General features: G+C 32.7%; 1 protein-coding gene across 2 annotated transcripts in view; it reads right to left on the bottom strand.

Moving 5' to 3' along the window:
- Positions 1–12,044, bottom strand: part of LOC145690506 (uncharacterized) — a 508,201-nt gene that overhangs the window by 98,902 nt on the left and 397,255 nt on the right. For both annotated transcript variants that reach the window (XM_081765455.1, XM_081765454.1), the window contains exon 4: positions 7,281–7,421. In XM_081765455.1, coding sequence (XP_081621581.1) covers positions 7,281–7,421 — 141 coding nt within the window. The remainder of the gene's footprint in view (positions 1–7,280; positions 7,422–12,044) is intronic.

Here is a 12,044-nt window from a genome sequence, read left to right as displayed (position 1 = left end):
ATAATGTTACCAGTTCCCTTTTATGCACCCAGCAGATCACTTTCTCAACGTCTAAGTATATTATCGCTACCATATTATATATATATTTTCTTTCTCTCGAACCTTTATCATTCACATATAAGAATAAGCGAAATTTTCCATGAAATTCTGGCGAGAACTACAAATCATATTCATATTCAAAATATCAGGTTAACAAACTCGATACATTACATAGAAATAAAATTATATAATAAACTTCCAAATGCCAAGTTCGCGATTTAAAAAGCAGGTAAAATTTGCCACATAATCAACTGTTCTGTAACGCAAAAAAAAATATCTTCAATCAGATCTTCCTGTTACGATCAAGATTTAAAATTACTTTTGTATTAATCAAGAGGACTATAAATGAGAATTAATGTTTATAAAATATCCAAGCTGTTATTTTAGTATTGCTGTATCTTTATCTGAATGCACTGTGTATATATACAGTAAAGTGTTACTTATATATTGGCTGAATACAGTAATAGAACTGTATCTATAAAACTGAAAGCGAGTGGATAGAGGTTTTCGTTGTCGCTAAGTACGAATTCAAGGTTGTTGAGTACAAGTATCCATAACGTGTATTAAATTTTGTATTTATAATATCTTCTTGTATATTGAAATATTGATACATTATTATTATTATTATTATTATTATTATTATTATTATTATTATTATTATTATTATTATTATTATTATTATTGACACGAACTAAAACTTTCGAAAATAGTAATGTAGAAAACATTTCCATGAATAACGATTTTTAAAAAAAGGAGAGAGAGGAAACAGCTTAGCTATCCTACATTTGTCACATGAAAATTTCCTCCTGTAATGAGATAAAACTCATCGTTTTATAAGTAAACAAATTATCAAACTAACTTCCCTCACAATAAATAAAACGTACACGATTGACAGAAACAGTACGTACAGTACTAAGCTTATATCCCGCCCTTCTCACATGAGAACATGAAATTGGTAATTTGCAACAATACTAACAAAAATTGTTGCTAGGGGTTACGGGGGGACGAGCGTTCAATGTTAACATTCAAAGCTGACAACTTCTAACCAATGGTATCTTGCATATCACACTTTCTATTTAATTATGCTTTACTTGGATACGATTTCAAGTTGTTTGGTGAATTGTTTCTTTTCCGCTATGCTTGAACCATCACAAAATTTAAGGACTGAATGGAACAGCCCTAGCATAAAACAATGTTTCAAGAAAATATAATTCAGCAGAAACGTACGTAGAAGTAGCTATTCACAGGTATAATATTTCTATGTGGTTACACTTGAAAATACACAAAGACGAAATTATCACACAATATTATGCATACTTGCAATGAAAATTGGTTGGAACTAATAATTAGGACTAAAATTTATCTTCCCAGATATTTATGTACGATTTATACAACGCTCTTATTTTCTGACCTCTCAGTAGAGACCAGTATTTCGTAAAGATTTGTTATGTATTGTACAGTATGTTTTAGAAGTTATTTGCACAAAAACAGAGACAACAATAAAAATACTGAACATACACATATCAAGATAAATTTTATAATTAAGACAAGGAAGTATAAAGCTGTATTAGATTACAGGTCTAGCAGATCGTTCAAAAACTTTTTTCCTGATTACTTTCTCTCTCTCTCCATTTTTTTTAAACTAGGCCGGAGAGTCGATTTTTTACTGTAATATATCATTCTATGGGATTTACAGAAATGAAAATTTGATGTAATTTACTAATAGTGAAATACGGTTTTGATTCGAAGCGAATATCTTGGAAATGTCACGTTACCTCAGGCAAAGTGTGCAGGAGCTCACGTTACTAAACTCCTTCCCTCTCTGCTAGTATAGCAGTTAGCGAGCGTCTCTTTGGTGCATGGGTTTTCTTGTTCAGTTTTCGACGGGAAAGCATTGAAATCACTACAGCAGTTCAAATGTTACGGCATATCTCGCAGGAAATCCTACCCTTTTGTGTCATACACGTGAAGATTTTTCCAGTTTCACATCCTCCGAAGAGGTTACAGGTTTCAAACCGCATACTCCACCAGCAATGTTTTCCTGTGCCTTCTGTCTTGCATGTCTGTGTTAGCTTTCAAAAAAAAGTATTAAAGTTACTTTCTAAGAGGATTTAGACAGTGTTAGTAGATCACTTAATAATTATCTTACACTATCCATAGTTGTAATGCACCACTAATCAAAATAATATGTTCATCCTTATAGAAACCTGAATTCTTTATTCTTTCATTTAATCGTATTCTTGTTCTTAAATCTTTTCGGATTAATCTCTTTTGAATCTAACTAATTCATGTACTTATACAATCTTTCTACGCTTTGTCCTTACGACATATATCTCTAGTACATCTAGTTTATCTTTACAATCACAGAAGATATATCTATATATATATATATATATATATATATATATATATATATATATATATATATATATATATATATATATATATATATATATATATATATATATCCCAAACGCTTCATAAATCTCGACATTAATAAGATCTAGTACCACTGGCAGTCCTGGTAGGTGTATCACTAGCAATCCTGAAAACTATGCATTCATCACTCTATTGTGATGGAGCACTGACTTTGAATTATATAAAAATGTATGCTCCTCGTATGTACTAATAAGTGCGAAAATAGTACCTTTGCTGAAGGGGGGGGGGGATTCGTTGTCACTTTCTCTCACCTGATGTCGGTTAAATCGAAATCTTACGAATTTTCTTTCTGAAATAGAATGTGCTCTAAACAAGAGAAATCTTGTAAGTTCGTTCAGAACATGAAATGACATGCGATTTGATGTTGGAATTTTGACTCCAGGAAAAAAACAGTAAGATATTTCCTATGATTTATCTCATAGTGTATAGCGCGCGTAAGTGTCATCATATATAGCCTCGCTGCTGATAAAGGACGTAAATAGAGAAAAATCAAGTATCTGAACTCCAGACTTCTTTTAGTATTTTAATGTTAAAAAAAAATGCATTTTGAGAAAGTCAAATTGATTTCTGTAAGGGTTTATTTCAGAACAAAGAAAACAGAAAATTATACAATCTGTGTAACTCGTTTGCTTGTTTTAATCCTCCTGGCAAGCAATATAGAATATTAGGTTTATGCAATTTGCAGTTTTGATGGTGTAAGAAAACTACGGAAATAAGCTACAAAGATAGCAAAGATATTTGCTTTCAGTGGTCTGCAAAGATGAAGCAAATCACAAACTATATGAATATACATAAAATGCTATATATTCTTTGAGACCATGAAAATAACCAGAACCACAGTTTTTTAACAGATTAAAATTTGAAACGACGTAAAAACAAAACAAAAAAGTTAAAATTCGTGTCCCACTTTCTTAATACTGATCACCTTCAACAAAACGAAAACAATAAAGAGGAAAAAAGTAAAAATACAATATAGTCAAAAATAATTCCATGCAGGACAGATGCCCGGAAACCATATCCGGTTACTAGGTCAATGTCGCAGTCGTGCAAAGCGTCCGTGCAATTGAACGATATCTGAAAATTTCATCACAAAATAAACTTCTCCGTTTCAAAATACACTGTATAGTTTATGATCCACGCTGGATAATATTGGATTATTTGATATATCGCCTTGATCGGAGTCCTAGAGCTATGGATGTCATTGCAAATCAAAGAGAGGGCTTTTATATACTAGTAATTACGGTCTCGTAAACATAACAAATTCTGAATTAATTGCTTACATTCTCTCTTCCCCCTCCCGCCTTCAGCTCCGAAGAATCTGATATCGTTTCTTTCTCCTTTTTTCTAAACATAAGGCAACACTAACCACCAACGCAAACAATAATGAACTGAAAGTTGCACTGACCACACAAGGAGTAATTGCCGGAGGGTATGCACGTGAACATCTTTGGCTCCTGTTCTGTATTTATTATGCAGAGAAAAACCTTACTTAAAGATAAGGCCATTTCCTCGAATCCAATAATTCAAGGTCTTATGATTAGGAGAAACAGTAATTTTATAGGTCTATTTGATAATTATTTTGTGCATATGTTTTATTTATTTATTTTTTACAAAAACAGTTCGGAAATCTCTCAATTACACTAAACATTAAGCCCTATTTTATAAAATATTATGGGAATTATTAGGAAATCCCATTAGGCTGGGTCTTACAATTATGAGTTACAAAACTCTGAAAGTCGACTAAGAAAGTAGTGTTACAACCCATGACGAACTATGTCCAACAAGAGGGTTTTTATTTCAATGGCATATGGTTAGAGCACCATCGTTATTTTTTGGTTTTCTAGAGCGGAGTTTACTACCTCCCGAATGCAAGTTGGTTCCCAAATATCTTACGATGCTGGATTAACCTGAAAAATTCTGTCCGCACTAGGAATCGAACACAGAGCCTAATGGCGTAGAAAATTAGGAATGAGCGGGGGAGGGGGATGAAGTCCAAAATAGCCTATTTTAATTTTTTCGTTGTTTTTGTTTTATTATTTGTTTTTGTTAAGAAACGAACTTTTAATGAAAAAATATTAACTTTGCTTTATTTTTATAACACTTTATATAATATTGATTACTTAATGTAATTGTTCACATTACATTAACTTCAACAGGACAACTACACATATTTTATTTTAATAAACGATAAAACAGATATTATTATTATTATAATACTAATACTACTACTACTACTACTACTACTACTACTACTACTACTACTACTACTACTACTACTACTACTACTACTACTACTACTACTACTACTACTACTACTACTACTACTACTACTACTACTACTACTACTACTACTACTACTACTACTACTACTACTACTACTACTACTACTACTACTACTACTACTACTACTACTACTACTACTACTACTACTACTACTACTACTACTACTACTACTACTACTACTACTACTACTACTACTACTACTACTACTACTACTACTACTACTACTACTACTACTACTACTACTAATAATAATAATAATAATAATAATAATAATAATAATAATAATAATGTTATTGTGAATTTATGGTATTTGCAAAATATTACTACTACTATAATGTACGGCGAGTCAAATGTATACGTTCCTCAAAAAATACGAAATTTTCTTATACGTTAACAAGAATGGCTACTAATAAAACAAAGACTTTTAGAAAAATAATCTGGTCTCCTGCCAACTGATCTCGTGTTTAATTTTCGAGCAAATGTTTGATATTTCTTAGTGTGTAATTGTATGTATTCTTAAAATTTATTGATTTCTTGAAATATTACTGCAAGTATCTGCAGTAACGTGTAAGAATACAACTTAAAGTAGATATCTGTGAAATCTAATAGTTGGAGCAAACAATTATTACGACGTGTAAATTAAATCTAAAATAATATTATATTCGAGAAATTACTTTGCTATGTTATGCTTTGATGACATGTTCTAATTAAACATATCAATTATTTTACTTCAGAGTATACTGTTAATATTACTTCGAAAAATGTGCCAAAATTATAAATTGTTGCCTGAAATAGTTTGTAAAAATGGGAAAACAAAAATAAACTGTATCAGTGCAGACAACCAGTTTGATTTTCTTCTGACATCGTTAACACAATAAAAACGGACAATCAAAATAAACTTTTCGTTGAAGTAGCTTCATATGGAAAGAAGAAAGAAACACGTACATAGTATTGTATATATTATCTAGAAGAATACTGGAAAGACAATATTAATGTGGTTTCAGAGTTCTTGCTAACATGATGCGCCACTCATGAAACAAATAAAATACCATTTTCCAGAACACAGAAGCACGCCATTAATATGCACGATTTTAAAGAAGTGAGTTTACACTATTTTCTTTCTTTTTTTTAAGAGAGTTTACCATGCATACTCTTTCTCTAGTGCACCGGAGTGTACAGCGCACACATCTTTCGTAGCGATCAGAATAGTAGAGGAAAATCTATACTATTATTTGACTGATTATAAGAGTAATCATTCTAAACCGACCCTTTCCTTTGTAGCATACTTTCGAAAGTACTTAAACTGATTTTTTATTTTTAATTTAGCCAGTTTATACACTCAAATAAAATTTAAAAGAAACTTCCATTATGTCAAAATGAATCGTTTTAAAATAATGTAGCACATCATTTCGAAAAATGGATAAAAGAAGACTACTTTGAAATATTGATTCCCTGAAATTATGTATTATTTCAGAAGCATGAGCAACAGGTGTGACTTTAGCATAATTGTACCTTTGTACATGATGAAAAAACATTTATTAGAAAATAAAACTAACTCTACGGCCTATAAAACCAACAAGTTCAATGCCGTGTTCAAAAACAATCTCCATTGACTTCTGCCCTTAGGCAAATGGAGTTGTATTCCTATTTCTGCAAGTTATGATTTATTTATTTATTATTTTTTGCTATCCAATACAAAATCTAAAATTGCAATAGGGAGTTTATAAAATTGACTATTGTACAGCATCACTTGTTTTTAAAGAAAAAGAACAAATACATGGAGAATGCAATGGTTGTAGCTAGGTTTATATGCTACTCCCTAACATACTTCGATAAGTACGTACTTTGGCATGTGAGATGGAACCGGCAACGTTACTAATTGCTATCACGTCACCTATCAAAAGCCAATTTTATACACACCACGATAAACTACATTCTGTTTAGATTTCTTCTTTTCCTTTTCTTACTTTGGTACTTCAATTACAATATTTTTTATTTTTGTTTATTATTGTTTATTTTCAGAAGTACTGGAAATACTTAAGTCCGCGAGGCTCCGAGAGCACCTTTTTGAGAAATGCTGCTTTAAGGCTACCAAGAAAATATCTGAAGTATGTGGACTTACACAATGTATTGGCCACCAAATTCAATGTGAATAAAGAACATGTTGCTTACATGAAAACATATCTAAGTGACAGAGTCACAGAGGCTTTCAGTAACTTATAACAAGATGAAGAAATGATAAAATAAACGGTGAACCTAGTAAAATAACTGCATTCATTATGTGACTGCATTGGTACAAAATAGGGTCCAACGGCCTACTTTTAATTCTGTTGTGATGACCATTGCATTTCTTACGCCATACAATTAGACGAGAACAAATCTTGTACAGCTAACCATTCCGCAATGTACGAGATACACAAAATATACAGTTCATGAATTTTTCTTTTCTGATTTGTGTTTCTGTAGCTAATAATGCCTTCTTGCACACAGAAGATTAATTACAAAATTCCCTGGCTTACCTTCTCACACTCTTCCTCCAAACGAACAACCTTCTCCAGCTGAAGAAACAGTTCTTCCTCTTTTTCGTGCAGTTCCAAGTCTCTTCTCTCCAGCTTCCTCTCCAACTCACGCCGAGCTCTCGCTAGTTCGTCACGTTCAGCCTGTAACACAGAGAAATAAAAAGGAACGCTAAATTAATACTGGCGAGGTTAAAGTGTAGCTGATGAAGGTAATGAATCATCACAATTATACATTATGCATTGCAATGGAACAAGAACTAACAGTGAGAACTCACATGTAAAATACCTCGTAATTTTCCTCTGATACATCATTCTACTCGTTGTTGGTTTAACATCATAAATTACGCTCCATTTAATCCTATAGAAAGGGTACACACAGAAATCTTAAGTACTTCGTATTTCAGAAACTACAACACTACTTTGGAAGAAAACGAAATCTAAGCATATTTATTATACTTACCGTTAAAACTCTGCTTGAAACATACATTTCGTCTTAAGAAAGTTTTGTATGTTGAAAAGTTGGAAGGTTTGAAACACTTACATAAAAAGCTCTGTTCAGTAATACTATTATTTATTACATTATATTTATGAAGAATCCAAAGATCTATATTTTGAGATGCATCTCACTACTCTTATTTAATCCTCAAAAATGAAATTAAACCTTAAATTGATGTATGATGCGTGATACGTGGGAGTTCATAATAGCATTGGAATGAAGTCAGTGATGGAAACGAACCCCAAAAGCCAACACTGGCACAAATGGCATAAGCTTTCCACAAATTCACATAATCTGATTGGAATATATCTATCCGCGTCTTCTGATAATGATATACGAGGAATGTCAGAAAAGTAATTAAATGCAACGCAACACTGTGCACGAACCGACAACAATGTTGCCTCCGCCTTAACACATCAGTTAACCCTTGCCGTTTACTCAGTACAAGTTTGAACTTGCTCCAGTTGCTACCACGATTGTTTAGAGCAGTGCTATTCAACCGGAGGTACGAGAAGATGTTTCTGGAGGTACATAATCCCAAAATAAGCATAGTTTCAATATTTATTGAATTATCATAGTTCGAGAATTTTTTTCTTTCCAGTGGTTTCTCTGCGTTAGCACCAATAAAAGTGAAGCACATAAATGGCTTGAATCCAGAATCAGCTGATTCTCGTACGTTTGAAGATTCGACAAAGAATCGAGGAGTTGGCGTCCCGGAAACAAGCTCAGTCATTTTATTAGCAGGTTACTTCTAAAGTTACTTGTAGTTCTTGAATTTTTAACATTGTTCTCAATGTGCGAATTATAAGGGAGGATAAGGGGAAAATTCCCCTCAGTAGAACTGGATGTCTCCCATACGTTTTGAAATTCCCATGTTAACTTTTTTCGGATGTGCATTTTATCCCCCTGTAAACAGTCTTTTGATTGACACACTGATTGTCCTTTTGTTGGTCTCTGTTTGTCCTACCTTTTAATCAGAACATATGTATTAAGTTTAATAAGTTCATTTCGACTTTTTTTTTTTTTTTTTTTTTAACAGCTTCAGAGGTACACATTTGGAGGTGTCTAGGGGTAGGCTACGCAAGAAAAAAAGGTTGAATAGCACTGGTTTAGAGCATCTGAAATGAAGTAGTTTGTAAGGTTTGTTACGAAAATGGGCCGGCAAAGGAGTTCGAGCAATATAGTGCCATCAAATTTTGTGTACATCTTCGCGAATCAGCTACTCTGACTTATTTTATTTATTTATTTATTTACTCCATCTAACAAATACATGGTAGTTGGAGGGTTCAGTTCTCATGTACATAGTATTGATGTGAGATTATAAAACAAACAAAATGATTTACAGAAGTGATTACACATATAGATAAAATATTTTACATTGTTATATACGTATATATATTTCTAGATATTCTTTAACACAATAAAATTCTGTCTCTATTAGATACGTTTATAAGTTTTGTTTAAATTTATTTAAGTTTTTCTCCATTTTTATGTGATTGGGCAAAGCATTGAATATTTTATTTGCCGTATGTCTGGGGCTCTGTTGTACCAATGATAATCTAGTAAAGTAAGACTTTTTGTTTTGATCTCTAGTACTGTAATGATGATCTTTCGCTTCGTCTTCATTTTGCGTTAGGCTGAAAACGGATGCTTCATATATATAAATAGATCGAACTGTTAATATCTTTAACTTTTTAAAATGCGATTTGCACTTGTAGTGTAATGTAAGTTTGCAATGGTACGGATGGCCTGTTTTTGTTTAATATAGATAGATTTGCTTTCAGTTGCGTTACCCCAAAACAGGATGCCATACTTTATGATAGGGTATATGGATCCATAGTAAATTTGTGTTAAGCCTTTTAGAGTTAAAGTATGTTTTAGCACTCTTAGAGCATATAGCCTTGGATTTAGTTTATATATAGTTGTATCAATATGACTACTCCACCTGAAGTGTTCGTCTATTATAATACCTAAAAATTTTGTTTCGTTGACTAGCTATATGGATGGGTAGTTTAGATTTATCGTGGATTTATTGATATTTTTAGCGTGTGCTGAGTGGAAAAGTATATATTGTGTTTTCGTATTGTTTAAAACCAACTGATTACTACCAAACTAAAAGCGAAGGATTTTTTTTTCTTTTTTTGTTTTGTCATGTACCTTGTTAACAAGAGCTTTTGTATCTTTTCCTTTGATAATCACTGAAGTATCGTCAGCATAGAGTATAATTTTGGTATCTATGTTGCTAGGTAGATCATTTATATATTGTAAGAACAGGAGTGGACCTAGAACCGAGCCCTGTGGCACTCCATATTTTGTTTCTCGATAAATCGATTTGTATTTCATTTGAGTATCACCTGTATTTCTTATAATTTCGACTGATTACTTCCTATTTTCTAGATAAGATTTGAATAATTTGAGACAGTTTCCACGTATGCCGTAATGTTCTAGTTTTTTCAGTAGAATATCACGGTTTATTACATCAAATGTCTTACTCAGATCGTAAAAAATACCGAGCACTAAAATTTTTTTTCATTTATTCCTTTTAGTATATGCTCCATCAAACTATAGGTAGCGGTTTGGGTGGTTTTGTTGGGTACAAAGCTGTGTTGTCCGTTTGTTATAATATTCTGGCGTATGATAAAGTCCAATAATCTGCTCTTTATTAGGTGTTTAAATATTTTGCTGAAAGCATGTAGCAGCGAGATTGGTCATTAATTTTCAACAAATGTGGTGTCTCCCTTCTTGAATACTGGTCTTCCTTGAGCTATTTTAAAAGCATCAGGAAAGACACCAATTATTAAGCACTGATTAAATAAATACGTTAGATGCAGTGTCAATGACTCTTTACATAGTTTTATTATTTTTGTCGGTATTTCGCCGTTTGTTGACTTATTTTCCTGCAACTGACTAATTTGATGGAAAGTTACATAGGACTTATGAAGAACCTTCCTTATCCAGGGCACAATTCCATACGAGTCTCTTTGAGAAGACCGACAAGTGGAAGACAAGGCGGGAAGGCCAACTTAAGAAGCGAATGACAAAGTGGGAAGAGTGAAATCTCCTGTGAGGTCATAGTCGATTGAGGAGTAGAAAGACCATTAATGAGTTACATCAAATCATTGCTGTTGGTTCAAAATAATAATAATAATAATAATAATAATAATAATAATAATAATAATAATAATAATAATAATAAACAAAGAAGCGTATTAAAATATGTCGGAGATTTGCGTACATTTATACTCTTTATATAAACCAGCAGGTTGGAATAGGCGGTGGGCCAATCAGACGATCCTACTGGGGTCGAGGGGCGTACGAGACAATGTAGAACATTTTCATAATAGAATGGTCATATTTAATAGAGAAACTCGTTCATCATACACTAACATCACAGGAACACAAAAACCGCTATAACGGTAACCAAAATACTTACTAAAGGAAAGCAGAAAAAATATTTATTGATCATTTTAGTGGGGAATTCAATTCTTCATGTTCGGAGCTAATCTCTCAATGTTCCACGGTACAGTCCGCAGCAAAAAACCTGCAACACGAGCATGTAAGTTTATTGTGAAACTACGTCTAACAGCGCAGGGAATCAACGTAACGTCTAAGTGGCACGAATCACGCCAGGAGAAACATCGGCGTCCTCTCCTCTACACTTATTGTACATTGGATGTTCCAACACGGATGATGTTTTCCAAGGTGGACATCAGTTGTCCAGGAGATATTTTCAATTCAATTTAAGATTAGATAAGAATTATATTTTCAATAAGGGGTGAGGCGGGCTAGATGAAAGTGTTCAGTGGGTCGGCTGTTGCACATGGCCGATATAAACCAATTTTGTGCCATTTTCTTTCCAAAATAGTAATTAGGAACCTCAGTAACTAATGCTTAGCTCAGTAGTTTTCGGTTAATGTAATATTCAGTTCAATCCGATGGTCTGCATAGCAGATCCGTGCATAAATAAATACGAATTATACGTATTTGCAATACATGGAAGAAAGGGAAAAAAAAAACGAAAGGATTTCTCCTAACATAAACTACATGACGCAGAAAAAGGGATTAAGTATACGTACTATCAATTTATCTTCCAGATTAACTGGGTTCAACAGTAATTAATGGATATTTGTTTGCCCCAATTCACACGTGACAAATGACTCAACTTTTACATTTGCTAACTGGTACTCCGCCTTCTCAATTACTCACCAAAACCAAACAAAAATTAAAGGAAAAAAAGAATCTACAGGTTCTTAGGATTATCGAAAGAT

The sequence above is a fragment of the Thermobia domestica genome, chromosome 7 (assembly GCF_964235325.1).
Source record: "Thermobia domestica chromosome 7, izTheDome1.hap1.1, whole genome shotgun sequence".
NCBI classification, from domain to species: Eukaryota; Metazoa; Arthropoda; class Insecta; order Zygentoma; family Lepismatidae; genus Thermobia; species Thermobia domestica.
The sequence above is the reverse complement of the archived record's forward strand: the minus strand, read 5'-3'. Positions and strand labels throughout refer to the sequence as shown.